At 50.0% G+C, this 20,171-nt stretch overlaps 1 protein-coding gene across 2 annotated transcripts in view; it reads left to right on the top strand.

Moving 5' to 3' along the window:
- Positions 1 to 17,300: 17,300 nt before the first annotated feature.
- Positions 17,301 to 20,171, top strand: part of LONRF3 (LON peptidase N-terminal domain and ring finger 3) — a 35,048-nt gene continuing 32,177 nt past the window's right edge. For both annotated transcript variants that reach the window (XM_044235303.1, XM_044235302.1), the window contains exons 1-2: positions 17,301 to 17,946; positions 18,031 to 18,204. In XM_044235303.1, the coding sequence (XP_044091238.1) occupies positions 17,301 to 17,946; positions 18,031 to 18,204 (820 nt within the window). The remainder of the gene's footprint in view (positions 17,947 to 18,030; positions 18,205 to 20,171) is intronic.

Below are 20,171 nucleotides of genomic sequence, written 5' to 3'. Positions count from 1 at the left end.
AGCCTGCTGCCACGTGATGAGATGCTGTATGGGAGACCCACATGGCCAAAACTCAAGGGAGGCCTCTAGCCAACAGTTTAGTAGGAAACGAATCTTTAGTCCAACAGCCTATGCAAAACTGAATCCTCCCCAAGAACGATGTGAATGAACTTGGAAACAGATGGTCTGCCATAGAGCCTACAGATGCTACATTTATGTGGCTCATTCCCATGTGTGCCTATACCCACACTCACATATAATATATATAATACTATATATTATATACATATATGATGCATATATGTGTACACACACACATCATCGATCATTGTGCTTTCTGCAGCAGTATGTGTCTGAACGTGTAATGTGCATAGGAATTACCTCCTTCAGGGAGGAGGGCCTGAGGTTCTGTATTTCTACAAATCTTTCAAGTGTTGCTGATGCAACATATAGTGTATGGAAAGATTGCACTGGGCGTCATTTACCTAAAAAGAAATCTGTCCACACTCGCGTTTCTAAGTTGAATGAATGCTGGCAAATATGTGTGTAGAATTTAGGATAAAAGTCAGTTGTCAGTGGCTATCACTTTTTGGGTGATGAAATTTGGAGTCAGTATCAGTGTTGAGAAAATGTCCCTGGGCAAAGCAAAAACCCTAAAAAGAGCAAAGAACAGATTCTCCCCACCCCCCATCCTTCTCCTTCCTCCCAACTACAGGGCAAAATAAGAGAAAATTAACAATGATACAACATTAACATGCACTGGTGACTTTCTAAATCTAAGAAAATAGTCTTCCTTAGGTGCATACTATATCTCAATAAGGAGAAAAGAAAATACATTTTCTTTTCGTAATTTGGAATCCTGTGTATCTGATGGCTTCCACCCCTGATCACACCAGCCTTGTCTCTGTTGTCCAGTTGCACAAACTCTTACCTCTTCCCCCCAACTTCTGTCCTCTCTATCTTCTTTCTTTCTCTCTCTCTCTCTTTCTTTCCTTTCTTCTTTTTAGAAAATCCATTCTGAGATTTAAATGCAGCTTAGCTGTATTTAAAACTGTGTATTTTAAACTGTGCAGAGTTTCCACTTCTGACCAAGTCACAGGGACTGGTCTTGCACTCTCACTTGAAACAACCAAAAACCAGGACAAAACACACAAGCTCTACCTGACTTGGTTCCCTGATCTCTCTGACTGGTGTCCTCAGCTCAGGGAGTCTGCCAGGCTCTGCCTCAGCTCCCTTTCCTATCCTGGAAACTTTCTGAAGGCAGTAAGTTGGGCCAAATCTTCCACCTTAAGACACTGAAAAAGAAGGGCAAACTCCACCTAAAGCAAGTCAGGAGGAAATAATAAAGATCAGAGTGGAAATTAATGGGAGAGAGAATAGAAAAACAATAGAGAAAAATCAATGAAACCAAAATCTGTTTCTTTTGTCAGCAAAATTGACAAACCTTTCATTAGGTTGACCAAGAAAAGAAGAGAAGATTCAAATTTCTAGAATCAGAAATGAACTTACATAAATATAGAGGAGTGCTATGGATAATTATATGCCAACAAATTAGATAAGTGAAATGGATACATTCCTAGAGAAACGCTAACTACTGAAACTGACTCAAGAAGAAAATAATAATTTGAATAGATGTATTGTAAGTGAAGAGATTAAATTAGTATTTTTTTAAAAAAAAAACCTCTCCATGAAGGAAAAACCCCAAGTTCAGTTGGTTTATTACTGAATTATAAGAACATTCAAAGAACTAATACTAACTAGTCACAGACATGTCCAAAAATGGAAAAGGATCGAACCCTTCCCAGTTCATTCTGAGGCCTGCTATTACCCTGATTATCTTAATACCAAAACCAGAGACATCATAGGAAAACTAGATGTCATTATCTATTATGAATATGGGTACAAGAATCTGCAACAAAATAGTAGCAAACTGAATCTAACAGCATATGAAAAGAATTATGCACCATGAAAAGTGGGATTTAGCCTAGGACTAAAAGGTTGGTTTGACACCTGAAAATCAATTAATGTAATGCATCATAGCAGCTGAATAAAAAACAAAATCACATGATCATCTCAATAGATGCAAAAAAAATATGTTGAAATCCAGCACCCTTTCATGACAAAAACACCCAACAAACTAGGAATAGAAGGGAACAAAGGACATCTACAGAAGACCCACAGCTAACATCCTACTTAATGATGAAAGAATAGATGCTTTATCCTTAAGATTAGGAACAGAACAAAATGTCTGCAGCTCAACATTTTACTGGGGTTCTACTGGGGCACTTAGGCAGGAAAAGGAAATGAGAGGCATCCAGATTGGAAAGGAAAAAGTAAAATTATCTCTCTTTGCAGAAGACATGATCTTGTATGTAGAAAATTTTAAGGAATACACACACACACACACACACACACACTAGTACAACTAATACATAGTTCAGCAAGGGGACACCTGGGCAGCTCAGTCGGTTAAGCATCTGCCTTTGGCTCAGGTCCTGATTCCAGGGTCCTGGGAGTGAGTTCTGCATCGGGCTCTCTGCTCAGCAGGGAGCCTGCTTCTCCTTCTGCCCTCCCCCCAACTCATGTTCTCTCTCTCTATCTCTCTCTCTCAAATAAATAAATAAAATATTTTTTTAAAATTCCATTTACAATAGCATCAAAAAGAATAAAATATTTAGCAATAAAGTTAAGAAAAGGAGCATAACACTTATATGCTCTGAACAGGTTCAGACACTGTTGAAAGAAATGAATGATCTAAGTAAGTGGGAACACATCCCATGCTCATGGATGGGAAGATTTAATATTGTGAAAAGAGCAATGCTTCCCAAATTGAGCTATAGTTATAATGCAATCCCTAGAAGAATCTCATCTGACTTCTTTTTAGAAATTGGCAAGCTGATTCTAAAATTCATATGGAGTTGCCTGTGACCCAGAATAGCCACAACATTCTTGAAAAAGAAGAACAAAGTAGGAGGATTCACACTTCCCAATTTTAAAATTTACTACAAAGCAATGACAATCAAGACAGTATGGTAATGGCATGAGGAGAGACATATAAGTCAATGGAATAAAATGGAGACTCCAGAAATAAAACCATGTGTCTACAGTCAACTGATTTTTGACAAGATTGCCAAGATCATTCAATGGTGAAAGAATAGTCTTTTCAAAAATAGTGCTGAGACAGCTGGATAACCGCATGTAAAAGGATGAAGTTGGACCATGCCCCACACCATATGCAAATATCAACTCAAAATGGATTTAAAAACACAAGTATGAAAGTGAAAGCGAAAACTATAAAACTCTTGGGGTGCCTGGGTGCCTCAGTTGGTTAAGCATCTGCCTTCGGCTCAGGTCCTGATCCCGGGGTCCTGGGATCGAGCCTCACATTGGGCTCCCTACTCAGTGTGGAACTTGCTTCTCCATCTGCCTCTCCTTCCACTTGTGATCTCTCTCTCTCTCTCTCTCTCAAATACATAAACAAAATCTTTTAAAAAACTATAAAACTCTTAAGAAAACATAGGGGTAAATCTTCAGAACCTCAGATTCGGCAAAGGATTTATTTATTTATTTATTTTGAGAGGGAGAGAGAGGTAAAGGAAGGAGGAGGAACAGAAGAAGAGAAAGACTCTTAAGCAGGCTCCACACCCAGTACCAAGCCTGACATGGGGCTTGATCTCCTGGCCCTGAGATCATGACCTGAGCCATAACCAAAAGTCAGACATCCCAGCGACCAAGTCACCCAGGCACCCTGGCAAAAGATTTATCTTTATTACACCAAAAGGGTAAGCAACAAAAGGCAAAAATAAATTGGACCTCATCAGAATTAAATACTTCTGTGCTTACTCATCAAAGCACAAGGATAACCCACAGAATGGGAAAAAATATATGGAAGTCATTAATCTTACAAGGGAGTTGTATCTAAACTATATAAAGAATTCTTATAACTCAATACAAATAGAAATAACCCAATTGAAAAGTGGATAAAGGCTATGAAAAGAGATTTCCCCAGGGAAGAGATACAAATGGCCAATCAGCACATGAAAACTTGCTCAGTGTCATCAGAGAAATGCCAATCAAAACCACCATGAACTCCATGCCACTTTATACCCACTAGAATGGCTATAATAAAAAAAAAGTCAGATAATAACAAGTACTGGCAAGGATGTGGAGAAATCGGAATGCTTGTACGTTGTTGGTGGGTATTTAAAATAATGCAGCCACTTTGAAAAACAGTCTGGTAGTTCCTGAAAAATTTAAACATAGAGTTACCATATGGGCCAGCAATTCTCCTCCAAGGTATAGAAAGGAAAATATATATTCACAAAAAAGCTCGTATGTGGCAGCATTATTCATAATAACCAAAAGGTGAAAACAACCCAAACATCCGTTGCCTGAAGAATGTAGAAATGAAATGCGCTATATCCACAGAACAGAATATTATTTGGTCATAAAAAGGAATGAAGTATATACAACGTGAATGAATCTTGAAAACATACTGAGTGAAAGAAGCCAGTTACAAAAGACCACGTGTTACATGATCCCACTTATTTGAAATGTCGAGAATAGGGAAACCTATAGACAGATGGTAGGTTAATGCTTGTTTAAGGGCTGAAGGGAATATGGAATAGGCAGCTAAAGGTATGGGGTGTCTTTTTGAGGCGATGAAAATGTTCTAAAATTGGTGAAGCTTGCACATATCTGTGAATACACTAAAAACCATTGAACCGTATACTTTAAACTGGTGAATTGCATGGTATGTCAATTACATCTCAGCAAAACTATTAAAAAGAAGCTGAGGCATTCATAGGGCTCGCCTTGTTTGTTTTCTCTCTGGGATCACCGTCCTTTGTTGCGTAATGCCTACTGTCTTGAAAAATGTTGCTTCATACTGTCCTTTTTTTTTTTTTTTTTTAATCTCCAGTTGTTTCATCCAGGGGGTTAAAGACAAATCCTTAGCCAGAAGTAGCAGTTTCCTTATTTTTTTAACTGGGGAAACTGAGGCCAAAAGCAGCTGACTGGCTTGCCAAAGTTCGTGCTGGTTAGTCACAGAGTCAGGACCACAACTAACACTTCCTGATATCTAATCCAGAGTCAAGACAGCTTGGTTCCTTGTCTGTCCAGCTTCTGGGGCAACCTGATGGTAGAATTTTAATTAACCAGTCATAGACAAAGCAAATGTCTAGAGGATCCCCCGAAAGGCCCAGCTCCGCTCTCTGCTTTTCCCTCGATCAGCAAGCATTTATTGCACACCTATGTGCAGAGCTCGTCTGGGAGACATTCCTGGGGACAGAGAAGCAGGTGCCATCATCTCTGGCACCAAGGGGCTCCTCATCTGTTTGGGAGAAAAGGCGGTGCGCAAAACATCTCTGACTCATGCCTGATCACCCGTTGAATGTCTCATTCAGCTGTGCAGCCAAGACCATCGGGAGGGGTCACAGCGTGTGGGCTTTTCTCAGGAAAGGTTTCCAAGGAGAGGAAGAATTTGGGTTTCAAAAGATAGGCAGCATCTTCCGACTGGGTTGGGGCACTGAAGGCAGGACACTGTCTCCACAAGGTGTGTGTTAAAAGGAATACAAGGCCTCAGAGGTTCCTTGGTTGTAAGTTGAGCCCGCATCTTGGAGGGGGGAAAGCACTGGGATATTGTGCTGATCACAGGACAGAGCTGGGGGATTTGATGGGAGCCTGTGATGAGCACCACGACTAACGAGGCAGCCCCTTTGCCTACTGCAAAATCAAATGCTCCCAGGCAGACAGTTTTTTTTTCTTTCTAGGAAAACAAGTGTCTTCCCAGGTCATGAAAAGCCGGGCTGTCCACTTGAAGTTATGGGACAAATATTCCAGACCCTAGTCATTCAGTCCTTCACTGAGCCTGTATTGAACACCTACTATAAGCTGGGAATTGTGCTAGTGGCTGGGGATTCACAGAGGCCTAAGTCTTGTACTTGCCCTAGTTCATGGTCTGGAGAGGAAGACACTTGCATGATAGATTTCTTTAGGGAAAGGTGCTCTCCTTTCCTGCCCGATTCCCCCCGTTGGTCAACGGAAGCGGTCAAGTCCTTCCCCTCTGCAGACCTGACTCCAGGGTCAGAGTTGGACAGGAAGAAGGACCCAGGGCCATGACAACTGGGAGAGGTTTCCCTTCAATTTCAGGCCACTCCCTGAAGACCCATCTGGAGCTCTTCTTTATAGCCTGGGCCCAAAAGTCACCAACTCCAGGCAGCCTCCTTTCCTGTGTCTGCTCCCCGCCCCCCCCCACAGCCCCCACAGCCTCTCCAGAATGACAATGACCTGTGTGGACTGTGTTTAGGCCCCTGTAAGCACAGGCCATGGGGCAGGGGGGATGGCCGCAACTTCAAGCTTGTAACAGTCATGGGGACTTTGCACAGGTGAGTGTTAGACAAATGTTTGTTGACTGAATCCCAGGAGCTTTGGAATGACTGTCCTCTCAACGGCGTTTCTCTTCTACCCGCCTAGGGCTTGACTGTTTACCAGGGGCCTTATCCCCTCTCCGTTTCTGTCTTGGGATCCTCTCCACGCCTCCTGTGATGTCTCTGCTCCTGGGGCCTGGGGAGATGCTCGAGGTGCTGGGATGCCAGGCGGTGAGGGGCCGAAACCTGCAGGTGAGAACCTGCCCGGGCCCTGCACAGGGACTGACTCGGCCTGTCCCTGGCCTCCTAGTCCTGCCGTGTCACAGCCAGACTGGCCTGTGGGTGCTCCCCACACGGGGGTGGCGGGGGGGCATGCGCCTGCAGGAGCCTCAAGCCCTCTGGTGACGGGCCTGGAGCCCAGCCCCTCCTGCTGCTGGCGGAAGCCAGGGGACACAAGGGGACCTTCAGGAGGGCCGGCCTCTCAGGACTGGACCTCGCCTTTAGGTGCTGGGTTTCCCATAAAGTGTAAATTCACCTTCTTCATTCGTTTTCTCCCCTCTCTCCTTTCTGGTTTTATAATTTGGAGAATTGTACTCCTCTCTCCCCCCGCAAAACCTGCCCAAAAAAGGGGAGCCTTAGCAGTACAAGTGCATAGAAAAATACAAACAAACCCATGCATCTTGGTTGACAGTTAAGTCTGATAACCCTCGGCTTAGCAATTACAGAGCCGTCATGCTCCCTGCTGAGCAAACAGAGTTTTGGGGAAAATCCGTAACAGCTGTAAGCATATTACGGCATCAGAAACCCAACTTACCAAAAAGATTCGTGAGAGAGTGGCTATTCACAGTTTGAAGGCATACTTACTTTAGAAGAGACTTATAAAGCTCCTGAATTTGAGTGAGTATGCATTCATATGTTCTAGTCCCCAGGGTTTTCAGAGAGTTTAGAGAAAGTGACTTGTTCTATCCTGCGGCTAATTAGTGGCCAAGCCTTGTACTTAGGCTCATTCTTTCTGAGCCCCGGATGCTTCATCTGAGCCTCCCTGGGATAGAAGGCTTTGCTTCCAGGCTACTCATTAAACACTAAGTAGAAAAAAAGGAAAAAATGTCTTAAAGCTCAGGGGTGTGAAGACATCCTATGCTGACAACCAATTAAAAACTCAGATAAAGGGCGCCTGGGTGGCTCAGTGGGTTAAGCCGCTGCCTTCGGCTCAGGTCATGATCTCAGGGTCCTGGGATCGAGTCCCACATCGGGCTCTCTGCTCAGCAGGGAGCCTGCTTCTCTCTCTCTCTCTGCCTGCCTCTCCATCTACTTGTGATTTCTCTCTGTCAAATAAATAAATAAAATCTTTAAAAAAAAAACTCAGATAAAATACTTCTGAAATGATTATATGCTGCAAAGCAGTCGGTGGGGCAACAGGACTTGAATTCCTTTAAAGGGATTTACAGTAGAGATCTAGAAACTCATCTAACGGCCTGTTCTAGAGGAGCGAGCAAGAGATGTCCAGGTAGAACACCAGAGTCCTGATCGGATTCCTTCTGGCTCTCGGACCCGGTACAAATCATTGCCCCTTCCTCAGCCTCTATTACTCATCTTAAATGAAAAAAAAAATGATGCTAACATCTAAATTGCTCCCAAAGAGTGAACTAAGGTCATCTAATCAGTCCCCACATCTGCTCCATTTTGTCTTAAACGTCTCTTGAGCCCTCATTTCTCCCTCGCCTCACTGTCCTTCCTTTAGTTCATCTTTCTACCTGGTCTCTCCCAGGCTGGGCTTTGTCATTCCGCTCTCCTCCATGTTGCAGCCGAAGATCTTTCTAAACAGAAAAGCCAGTCACATCATGAATCTGCTTTAAACCCTTCAACAGCATCTTCTTCCTCTCGGGATAAAATCCCAAGTCCTTACCCTGGTCTACACAGCCCTTCATGGCCTGGCATCTGCCCACCTCTCTAGACTCCTACTACTTGTCTCACTCAAATGCTAGCTCCAGCCATGACACACTAGCTGCGGTTCCCTAGCGAGCCAGCCTTTCTCACCTCCGCAGTTTGCAGTGGCTTTTTCCTCTATCTCAAATGCTCAGCCCCCTCCAGCGCACCTTTCCTCCCCCTAACCCCGTAATCCTGCGAATCCTTGGTCCATGTTACTCACCTGGAAGCCCTCCCCTGATCTGAGCTCACCTTCTCTGTGCCCCCCATCAGCACCCCATGCTTCTGTCTTCTTAGCACTCATGTCCTGATTAAGACCACCTTTTCCCATGGTAGTCCCACTCAGTTCTGCGCGACTGCCTTACCCATCATGTTTCCAGTGGAGCCTGTTGAATGAATGATGAATGTTTAAGTGCTTTGTAAATTGCAACTTGCTACACAAGTGTTAATTATTGTGTAATATTACTGTGTTTGGGTTGGTGGTGTAATATTGTTGGCCTACTCACCCATTTGATAATAACAAAGATCACATTTCACTTACATCATTCTGGTTCCTTCTTAAACACAATACTAATAAAGGTTACCACTTACTGAGTATTTAGTCTGGGCTAGGTTCAGGGGTAAGATTTGAGACATACAATCTCACTTACACATCATCAAAGCAATATTACAAGCTAGGTTCTATGCTAAGCATCATCCCCATTTTTCAGATGGAAGAACTAAGGCAGGCTCAAAGAGGTTAAGTAGCTTGCACAACATCAAATAAGTCGATTGTGAATCCAGTTTCTTCAAGATCCAAACCCGACTTCTAGTTGCACTGGGATGGGTCAATCAGTTATGCATCTGCCTTTGGCTCAGGTCATGATCTCTAGGGGTCCTGGAGTCTGGCTCTCTGCTCACTGGGGGATCTGCTTCTCTCTCTCTCACTCTCCCTCTGAGTTCTCTGTCCTTCTCAAACAAATAAATAAAAATCTAAAAAAACAACAACAACAACCTGAATTCTGACATCTCCCAGTTTTCCCAAGGTTGTCAGATAAGGACACTATCAGCTGTGAAAAGCAACCCACAGAATGGGGGAAATGGGAGAAAAAAAATTGCAAGTCACATGTCTGATGAGGGATTAATACCCAGAATATAGAGAGAAGTCTTAAAACTCAACAACAAAACTATAATAAACAGCCCGATCTAAAAAAAATGGCCAAAAGACTCGAACAGACATTTCACCAAAGAAGACATACAAATGGCCAGTAAGCAAATTAAAAAAAAAAAGCTCAAATCACTCATCATCAGGGAGATGCAAATCAAAACCACAGTGAGATGTCACCTCACACCCATTAGGATGGCTCTGATGAGAAGAAAACAACAGAAAATGACAAGTGTGGACAAGGCTATGGGGCAATCGAAACACTTATGGATTGCTGGTAGGAATGTAACATGGTGCAGCCACTGCGGAAAACGATATCGTGGTTCCTTGAGTGAAAAACAGAATTGTCAGCCAGTCACCATATAATCCCATAGTTCTTCTGGGTATGGAGCCCAAGAAGTGAAAGCAGGATCTAGAAAAGAGCTTTGTATACTCATGTTTATAGCAGTATTATTTGCAATAGTCAAAATGTGGAAGCAACCCAGCCGTCCGTTGACTGATGAATGAACAAGCAAGAGAGCAAGATGTATGTACCTACAGGGGACTATTACACAGCCTTTAAAAGCAAAGAAATTCTGACACATCCTATGGCATGAATATTGAGGACATTTTATGGAGTGAAGTAAGCCGGCCACAAAAAGCAAATCCCATGTGGTTGCACTTATTTGAAGTGACTAAGAGTTGCCAGAGTCACAAAGACAGAAAGTACAATAGTGGTGGGCGGGGGCTGGAGAAAGAGGGGAATGGAGAGTTGCTGTTCAGTGGGTGCGGGGTTTTGGTTTTGCAAGATGAAGAATGTTCTGGAGGTGGGTGATGGTACTGGTGGCACAATGATGCGAATATACTTAATACCACCAAACTAGACACTTAATATGGTTAAAATGGTCAATTTTCTGTTTTGCATATTTCACCACAATTTATGACAGATATTAACCAGGCTTGCCAAAGTTCTCAGGTTAATTTCCTTCTGATGGATGTTTGCTGTTTTCCCTCCAGATAACCTGCCCTTTCTTTCTTTTTCCTCCTAAGACCAGACAGCTCTTGGCCAGGAACTCTAGGGCCCCCACACTGGCCAGTACCCCTATAGAGGGCAGGGCCCAGCCCCGGGCCTTTAGCTCACTCTCCTGGAAGGAAAGCACTTCTACTCCGAAGGCAGTCAGTACATACTTTACCCACAACAGTTGACAGATGACTGTGGATCCCTTCTGTTCCCAGGAATCACATCGGGACTAACTGTACTGTGCATTTGCCATCACTGGTAGCTAATCCCGACAGTGACGCTGGACATCGTTATTAATAGGCGAAGGACACACAAAGAGAGAGGGGAAGTGGCTGGGGCTGAGTCACACAGCAAAGCTAGGACTCGGAGCTCCCAGTCTCTAACCTGACCCTGGGCTTTGTCTCACACACCTGGCAGTTCCAGAGACTTGCTTCTTTTTGTCCCCTGGCCAGCCTACTCAACTCTGAGTAGGTCTGATCTGTCTTGCCGAGAAATGAAGCAAAATCTTCCTTGAGATGATAGCTTCTGATCTTTCTATTTCTACTGGTTGGCAGGAAACCAGAGACCACACTACTTGCCGAATGACGTTCAACATATCATTGAAATTCTCGGGGCATGGTGGGGGGGAGTCTCTGGACCCTCAGTTTTCCCTTCAGTAAAAAGTAGACAAGAATTATTGATATTCACTGCCCAGGAAACTGAGGGTGAGCTAGAGAGAGAAGGATTGGGGTGTACTTATCCAATCTATTCTGCATTATCCTTTACATGAGTGAACCCCAAATCTAACTAAGCATCAAAATCACGTGGGTAGCCTTTAAAAATAGAAATCCCTGGGCCTTGACCAGCCCAGCTTCCTTGAATATCTCTCTTTCCCTAGCCAGGTGGCTTCTGATGTGAAGGGAACCCCCTCGAGTTGAGAAGTGAGGTGGTCTTTAACTTCTCTAGTTAAATCCTCTCCAGCCTGGCTTAAAGGCACCTTCACTATGAGATGGGAAGCAGTGCCGTCTGTCTCCTTTGAGCTCTTGCTTGGACTTGCTGTTCCCCCAATTTTGGCACTTCTCACATACTGCCCGTTATTTTTACCTAACTATTTCAAATCTTTGCCTCTTGTTTCCTCAGTTAGCTACTGGAGGATAAGAATGGTGCCATACCCTTCTATTATTGCCCACAAATGCCAGCTCCGTTAGCACATAGTATATGTTCAATAAACATTTGTTGAATTGCAAATCATGTAAGAAACCTGAAATAACTTCTAACGTATTTGAGGAGATGTTCTGTGTTCCTTGGAAGTTTTCTGCTCACATGGAAAGAACGTTAAACAGAGGCAGGGGGACTAGCTTCCAATCTTGGTGGTCTCATGGATCCCCACAGCAAGTCACTAGCTTTCGCTAGCCCTCAGTTCCCTCATTTGTGAAACCAGGGCTGACTGGTGAAGTTTTCATACTTTTAGTTTTCAGCTCTGGCTTTTGGCTACTCTAGATAGCAAGGGGCAGCCTTTTTCATGTTAGTGCCCTTAAAGCCCCCCCCCCCGCCATAAAGCTAAATAAATAAATAATTTCTTTAAAGATTTTCTTTATTTATTTGACAGAGAGAGCACAAGCAGGGGGGATGACAGGCAGAAGGCGAGGAAGAAGCAGGCTCCCTGCTCAACCAGGAGCCCAGTGTGGGGCTTGATCTGAGGACCCTGGGGTCATGACCTGAGCTGAAGACAGACGCTTAACAAACAGAGCCACCCAAGTGCCCCAAGGCTGCGTAACTGGTGGGTCGCTTTGGCCAAGCTTCTGGGCATAGCGTGTGCACACACATGTGTGTGTATATGTGTGTGCGTGTGTGCAGGGTTGTATGGGACTCTCGGCTCTTTCCAATTTTAGTATATGTGCTGCCAAAGTGAGCACAGGACTGTAAATGCTTAATTATCTGCATGTTCACTATCTCCTCTGTGAATGACCCAGGGCAAAGGTATGACCTTCTAGTTGGATGTCCTCTTGTCCCTCTGCACTCTCCCATCCAGAACCCCAATATCCCCTGCTGTGTTCAGTAAGATCTGTTCAAATTCTGTCCTTTGAAGGGCACCTGGGTGGCTCAGTGGGTAAAGCATCTGACTCTTGATTTCGGCTCAGGTCATGATCTCAGGGTCCTGGGATCCCTTCCCTGCATCAGGCTCCACACTCAGTGGGGAGTCTGCTTGAGGATTCTCTCCCTCCACCCCATCCCCCTTCCCTCTCTAAAACCAAACCAAATAAAAAACAAAGACTGTCCTTTGAGGAGGAGATGAAGGACTCAAGACACTAGTCTTGCCGTCGTGGAACTTCTTTTTTTTTTTTTTTTAAAGATTTTATTTATGTATTTGACAGAGAGAGATTACAAGTAGGCAGAGAGAGAGAGGAGGAAGCAGGCTCCCCGCCGAGCAGAGAGCCCGATGCGGGACTCGATCCCAGGACCCCGAGATCATGACCTGAGCCGAAGGCAGCGGCTCAACCCACTGAGCCACCCAGGCCCTCGTGGAACTTCTGGTCCGTCTAGGAAGCTGAGATTAAAATGTGTGGGAAAAGTATGTGCAACCCTCTGTAAAGGGAGTACCTGGGAGCCAAGTGCTGCTTTGCTGTATCTCCACCTACAACAGTGCCTGGTATATAGAAGATGCTCCACGAATATGGGAAAATGGCCATGTTTTCCAAACTTTTTATTTTATTTATTTTTATTTAAATCCAGTTAACATATAGTGTGTTATTTTCTGTTCTAGTAGGTAGAGTTCAGTGATTTGTCAGTTGCATGTCACACCCAGAGCTCATTAAATCACATCCCCTCCTTAATGCCCATCACCCCATTACCCCAGCCCCCCAGTCCCCCTCCCATCCTCTCCGGCAGCCCTCAGTTTATTTCCTATGATTAAGAGTCTCTTATGGTTTGTCTCCCTCTCTGGTTTCGTCTTTTCAGACTACTCATTTTAAAGAAGGGAAAGCCATTCTTCGGTGAGATTTGACCTCAAGCTCACCACGAAATGGACAGACTGACAGCTGCTGTGCTCCCTGGCGAAGGGAGCTAGGGTCAAGCCCTGCCAGCTGTCTCCTCTGGACCCCAGAGAGGTTCTTCAGCACCCAGTTGGAAAACTTGCTATAGTCACTGGAAAAGGATGTGCAGATCAACCCTGCCGCATGGGGGATACTAGCATAAATAAACAGTGGTTTGAAGCAAGAGGCACTCCAAAGGGAATATTTGCATCTGAAAAAGTGTTGTCGGTCTCTCCTGTCCCCTCCTTCTATGCAGCCCCAAGTAGTGAGAGCAGAGGGAAGGAAGTTTGGAATAGGAGGCTTTTGAGTTGGTCCACAAATGTATATTCCGGTAATGTTTGTTCACTTTAAATAAAGGAAAGAAAGCCATTGTCGTAATGTCTTCCAGAATTCCACAGAAGCCCCCTTGGTGTTATCCTACAGGCAGTCCTGATATGCAGATTCAATGGAAAACTCTTATGCAGTCTGTCTGGTAATTGAGTATGTGGTGCTGCCTGGTTTTGGTCCCAGGGCACCCGGCATCACCCTGGCAGCTGTTAACGTTCCTAATGAAATTCATGGTCAGCTTTAGGCACACACAGATGCCGAAGGGGGCTACCTGTTGAGAGCATCTCTACACCACGCCTGCTGGACTGAAACCCACTGCCTGCCTTGCCTTGGCCTTCTCCTTCCCACCTCCAACCCCAGTGGACAAGGGAGGGAAACCTCCCACCCAGAGGATGCTTGCTTACTCATCAAGGTGGTCCAGGGAACAAGGCTCATCTCAGAACTGCATCCGGAAGACAACTGGCAGTAACCAACATCTTTTTAAAAACTTGTCAAAGGGAGAAAGATCTTGACTTAAGTTGTCATCATTATCCATCTCATGGCCCTTTCATTACGTCTCATTACCCACCCATTACCTACAGACTGTCCCTCCTCAAAGGTGTCAAAAGGGGCAGACAGATAATGTTGGGGACCCTGCTATAGACTGAATCTTTGTGTCCCCCGCATTCATATGTTGAAACCTAATCCCCAGTGTGATGGTATTTGGAAGTGTGGCACTTGGGAAGTGATTAAATCGAAAGGGCTCTCACTCTTATGAATGGAATTAGCACACTTATGAAAGAGAGCCTGGAGAGATCCAGGCTTCCACCATTTGAGGACACAGCCGGGGAAGATGGCTATCTATGAACTGGGAAGAGGGCCCTCACGAGACACCAGATCTGCTGGAATCTTGGTCTTGTTCAGCCTCCAGAAGTGTGATAAATTTCTGTTTCTTATAAGCCACCCAGGATATAGTATTTTATTATGGCAGCCTGAATGGACTAAGACTGAGCCCATTCAACAGCAGGGCAATTTGAAGGGTGAAAGGAGCCTCCTTTAGTATTTTACTGGGAGCCCCAGCTTCTCCTCCACTGCCTGGCTTGGCCATCTCCTTCCCTCTTGTCCAGTCCCCTGACTTCTCTATCTTCAAAATCTAGCTCTTGGGGCGCCTGAGTGGCTCAGGTCATGACCTCAGGGTCCTAGGATCAAGCCCTGCATCAGGCTCTCTGCTCAGCGGGGAGCCTGCTCCCCCCTCTCTCTACCTGCCTCTCTGCCTACTTGTGATCTCTGTAATAAATAAAATCTTTAAAAAAAATCTAGCTCTGGCCTGACCCTGATGAGGACAGCAGTCTAGCTGCCCCCGCCCTTCTGCTACTGCTGACTTCACCCCCTTGTCCAAGCCACCAACCAACACCCCCCGCCCCCAGCATCTGGACTAGCCTTTTACTAAAGTGGTTGAGTTGCTATCATGAAATTCAGTCTTAGGATAGAAGTCACTGAAGGCGAGGGCTGGAGAGAACCTTGATGATCAAGAGAAACTAAGGCCTGAATGGAGGACTTGCCTAAGTTCTCTTCGCAAGTCATGGCAAAGCTAGAGCTGCAATCCAAGTTTTCCTTTGAGCGCCTTATGCCTTTATGGCTACATCCTGAGCTCCTTGTTTCTTTTCTTGGTCTCTTTCCCCCGCTGTCCCCAGCATTCCTTCTCCCCTCTGACCCTTTCCCCAGTCCTGTATCTCTAGAGGAAGGCTCTAGAAATCCCTGCACGACGGTGTACTTTTTTTTTTATTTTGGTGTTGTTTCCAGGGATTGACAACCTAAAGAGACACAGAGCCCTGACAGAGCCCTGTGATGCCCAGCTCTGAAACATGACTTGATCCCGACTAAGGTCATCCCTGACGAGTATTCAGAACCCCAAATATCGGTTCCTAGAGTTTAGGTCATTTGCCCAAGGTCCCTCAACTAAGAGATGGCCACAGCGGGAGCCAGCTGGAGGTCTTCAGATGCTGGGCGGGGGGGGGGGGGGGGGGGGGGACGCTGGGCCCCTGAGCGCGGCTCCAGGCACTGCTCAGAGCCTGCAGGCTGTGGAGGCTCTGGGAGCCAGAGGCAAGCCCAGACCCCGCTCCCCTGCTCGCAGCAGCAAGGCCCCAGGGGACATGCGTTATTTCTTTAGGTCTTGAAGCCTCTTCGTTTTGTGCGTGTGGCTCCCGTCAACTTCTGGGTGGGGAGAGATGGCGTGAGGAGTGCACATGGGCCTTCTGGAAGGAAGCGGGGCATCCTCGAGGGAGCACAGCTATTGTGAGCCCAGCACACCAGCCTGAACACAGCCCTCCCACACTGCGCGCCGCGGCCGAGACCGCGGCGCTCCGGAGCAGCGAAGCTGGAGGCAGCTCCGCCTGCAGCTCGAGCGCGCCGGGACGTGCGGACTTTCCCGGGAGGAGCGCTCTTGGTTCCGGTCCCGCCTGCGGGTCGCCTACGCTCCCAGGGGACCCGCCGATCCCCGCGGAGTTCTCGTGGCCGCGCCCCCTCGTGGTTCCCCCCGGAGCCCCTCTCGTGCCCCCCATCCCCCTGCCCAGGGCCACGTGCAGCAGGTTTTGGCGCTGGCGGGAAAGACGCGAGTCGCGGGACACGCGAGGCGCCACCCCTGGGGCCCGTCCGGCAAGCGCATCTTCCTGACGGGTCCCTCGCGGTCCAACCGAACTCTCCCGGGCCCGCCGCTTCGGTTGGCTCCCAGCACAGAAGCGCCTTCGGATGACCACACTCACTAACTTTGGGGGGGAACTCCCCGGGGAAGGCGGCTAGGGACCCCGAATGTGAGCAGCCGGGACGCAGCTCCCAAGGCTCACGAGCCGCGGCCGGAACTGGAGAGAGAGGGGCGTGTGGGCTTCCCGGGGACCGTCCCAGCACGCTTCCCTCCGCAGACGTCAACCGTCAACCGTAGCCCCTAGGCGGGCGAGCCTTCCGCGTCTCAGAGATCTGGCGGGCCGCGCCGCTCGGGGTCTTTGCGTCTCGAGGGATGGGTTTGGGGCGGGGGGACCGCTGGCGAACGGCTGGCTGAGGAGACCTGTTTGCCCGCGGCTTTGAAGGTGGGATCGAAAGGTGGGATCGAGTAGGGTCCGCTGACGGAGAAACCCGAGAGAAGACTTCGGGTTGTTGTTGTTGTTGTTTTTCTCCCCTTCCCTCTCCTCAAAAAAAGCAACCACATCGTGGGGTGTGGGAATAAAGAGGAGAATAAACATAAACAGCCTCAAAAAGACGCCAAGAAAAGCGAAGCCAAAAGAAGAAATCGCAACACTGTTACAAAACTGTCTGGTTTTGTAACAATTTCCCCGCAGCCGGCCAATGAGCGGCGTGGCGGCGCGTCACGTGGTACTGTTTTATATAACACTTCGCCGAGACAGGACAGTTATCAGTCGGCGCGAGGCGGCCGGCGTGTTGCTCGCGGAGGCGCGGCAGCGAGCGGCGCGCGGTAGCGCGGCGGTGGCTGTCCGAATTCTCTTCAGTCCCTGCTCTCTGCTCTGGGTCTCCGGCCCCTAGACGCCTCTTCCTGCGCGCCTGTCTCTCTCTCTATGGATTCACTTCAGACCGGACAGATGCTGAGCGTGACCGCCGAGCTCGGCGGCAACAACTTAGAACTGGCGGAGCCGGCGGCATCCGCGACCCGCGCAGGCATGGGCCCCCAGCCGGGGGCGGCTACGGAAGGCTCCGCACCTTTGGCCACTCGGGAGCCGGAGCCGGAGGAGCCGCCTCCGAGTCCCTCGACCCCCGAGTACAAAGTCCTGCTCGAGCAGGCTGACGCCCTGGCGTCCGGGGGCCGCCTCCGGGAAGCCTTCGAGGTGTACCGACAGCTCTCCGAGCGGCAGCAGCTGGTGGCCGAGCAGCTGGAACAACTGGTGCGCTGCCTGGCCCAGAACGTCCCGCAGGGCGAGGTGCTGCCGCCGGCGCCCCCGGACGGGAGCGGAGCGGCGAGCTGTGAGGCGGCGGTGGGAGAGGCAGGGACGCCAGCGGCCGCTGCCGCCACCGAGGTATGGGACGGCTTCAAGTGCAGGAAGTGCCATGGGTTTTTGTCAGACCCCGTGTCCTTGTCGTGCGGCCACACCTTCTGTAAGTTGTGCCTGGAGCGCGGGCGGGCAGCCGACCGGCGCTGCGCCCTGTGCGGGGTCAAGCTCTCGGCACTGATGGTGGCCGCCGGGAGGGCGCGCGCGGTCCGGCGAGTTGAGCCGCCGGCGGCGGCTGACGCCGTGCCGCCGCCGCCGCCGCCACCGCCGCCGCCGCCGCCGCCGCCGCCGCCGCCGCCGCCGCCGCCGCCGCCGCCGCCGCCGCTACGGGTCAACGTGGTGCTCAGCGGCCTCCTGGGCAAGCTGTTTCCCGGCCCCGCACGGGCGTCGCAACTCCGGCACGAGGGCAACCGGCTGTACCGCGAGCACCAGGTGGAGGCGGCGTTGCTCAAGTACAACGAGGCGGTGCGCTTAGGTGAGCCCGCGGCGTCGCGGGGCCGGGCCGGGGGGGGGGGGGCGGGGGGGGAAGGACCGCGGCGGGGTGTTGGGGGGGCGGACCAGGGCCCAGGGGGCGCGGGGGACCTTAGGTGGGTGGTGGGGGAGAAACGGGCCGTGACTGGAGTGGGGGAGGGGTGTCTGGAGTTCGGACTCTGACTTGGTCTGGGTCGCTACCCATTTCTCGCCCTTTCTGTGTCGCTGTCTGTCCCTGTCGCTCTTTGTCTTTTTCTGTGTCTCCCCGTGGCTTGGATTCCCGAGTCTCTCCGTCAGCTTTTGTCTGGGTCACCGTTTCTCTGTCTCTTTCGCGGGCCTTTCGCATCTTTGTGTTCCCCCCTCCTCCCCCCACTCCGCCCCGTTCCTTGCGTCGGGTCGCCCGGTGCTAGAGTCTGTCCCTCCGCTCTCTCCCTCCGCGCGCCGGGGCTCCTCTTGCACCTGCCCGCACCTTCCCCGCGGGCGGAGGAACTCACCCTGCCCACACTGGCGCCGGGGCCGGCCCGCGACGTTCCGTCGGCGCGGGCGTCTGCGGCTTGCGCCCGGGCCCGGGGCCGCCGCGAGGGCGGGAATCGGCCCTTCCGGGGCCGCGGCTCCCGGTGGGGTGGGTCCGGCGTGGAATTAGGTCAGGAGAGCACTGGTTGCATAAGGGCCGCGAGCGGCCCGGGCCGGGCGGCCCCTCCTCCGCGCGGGCGGGATTGTGTAACGGCTGAGGTAACCGAAGTGGGCCACGCTCGCCTCGGAAACCATCCCGCGAGCGTGTGCGGGGGGAGGGGAGCGTTCGCGCCCCGCTGCCCTGTGACTCATTGTCACTGCTTCCTATCACACGATCCCTGGCTGAAATAGATGCCCCCCCATTCCGCCCGCCCGCAGCCTGCGCCCTCTCCTCGCACCCCTACACCGCCAACCCGGCGGGCGACCGGGCGGCGCAAGTGCTCGGGAATCCCAGGGGACCGCGGGCTGGCCACGGAGGTGGGCGCGTCTCGGTCCCCTGCTGCCGCGCGCTGCGGGAGGATGGACGGGTGGGCTCGGCGGCTTCAAGGGCAAAGTGGGCAGCCCCAGGTTCTGGCCGCACCGGGGCGCCCGAGCTTCCTCGAGGAGCCGCTCCCGCCGACCCTCCGCGTCCCGACCCAGGAAGTGGCTGCCGAGCCGCGGGCGGGTAGTGCCCAGCTCTGGCCGGTCGCCCGGAGCTTGGCCGGGGCGGGGCGCGGCGTCCGGCGAAGCGAGCCGGGGAGGAGGCGGCCGGGCCGGGCAGACCGGGCTCTGGAGATCCCAGGGTGCCCTGAGCCCAACTCCGACGGGTGGAGGCGGGGGAGGGCTTGAGGCTCCACGTGTTGACTCGCTACCCGAATTTGCAACAGGTAGTAGGGGAGGGGGAGGAGTGGGCTGGCGGTGCAAGGTTGCCAGGCGAGGTAATACCCCCCCCACCCCACGCACATCCTTTGCGCAGGCAAGGCGCGGTGGGAGCCGGCACGGGGATGGCGAGTGCCGCCGATCAAAAGGGATGGCATACACTCTAAGCTCTGCTAACGTCTGGACAGCGGGTAATGGGGACCCAAGGAAGTCCTCTGCACGGCCCTGGGGAAAAATCTCGAGAACTGTGTTGGAGCCCAGTCCCTGGGCAGGAGCGGGGCAACCTGGAAACAATGGAGGTCACTTAAACCCAGATCTCCAAGGGAGGTTCCATTCTTTTTAGCCATACCTCAAGGGCCAGGAAAGCTCCTTCCCGCTGTCTTCCTCCCCCTTGGTTGCTGCCACCGCTCTTCCACTGGGAGTTTCTTCCTTCACCTCTGTTAATCTGAGCCATCAGGGTGAAAACAATCGTGACAGCCTTACCTTTTTAAGAGGTAAGGGGCCTCCCCAGCAGGTGAGTATCTCTGCGCTGAAAGATGGCCAGTGTCCCCTTATTATTCTGTGTAGTGCACACCCTTCAGAAAAAGGAACATGTCCCCC

Source organism: Neovison vison, chromosome X (genome assembly GCF_020171115.1).
Source record: "Neovison vison isolate M4711 chromosome X, ASM_NN_V1, whole genome shotgun sequence".
Classification (NCBI taxonomy): Eukaryota; Metazoa; Chordata; class Mammalia; order Carnivora; family Mustelidae; genus Neogale; species Neogale vison.
Note: the sequence above shows the minus strand (reverse complement) of the source record. Positions and strands in the feature narration are given on the sequence as shown.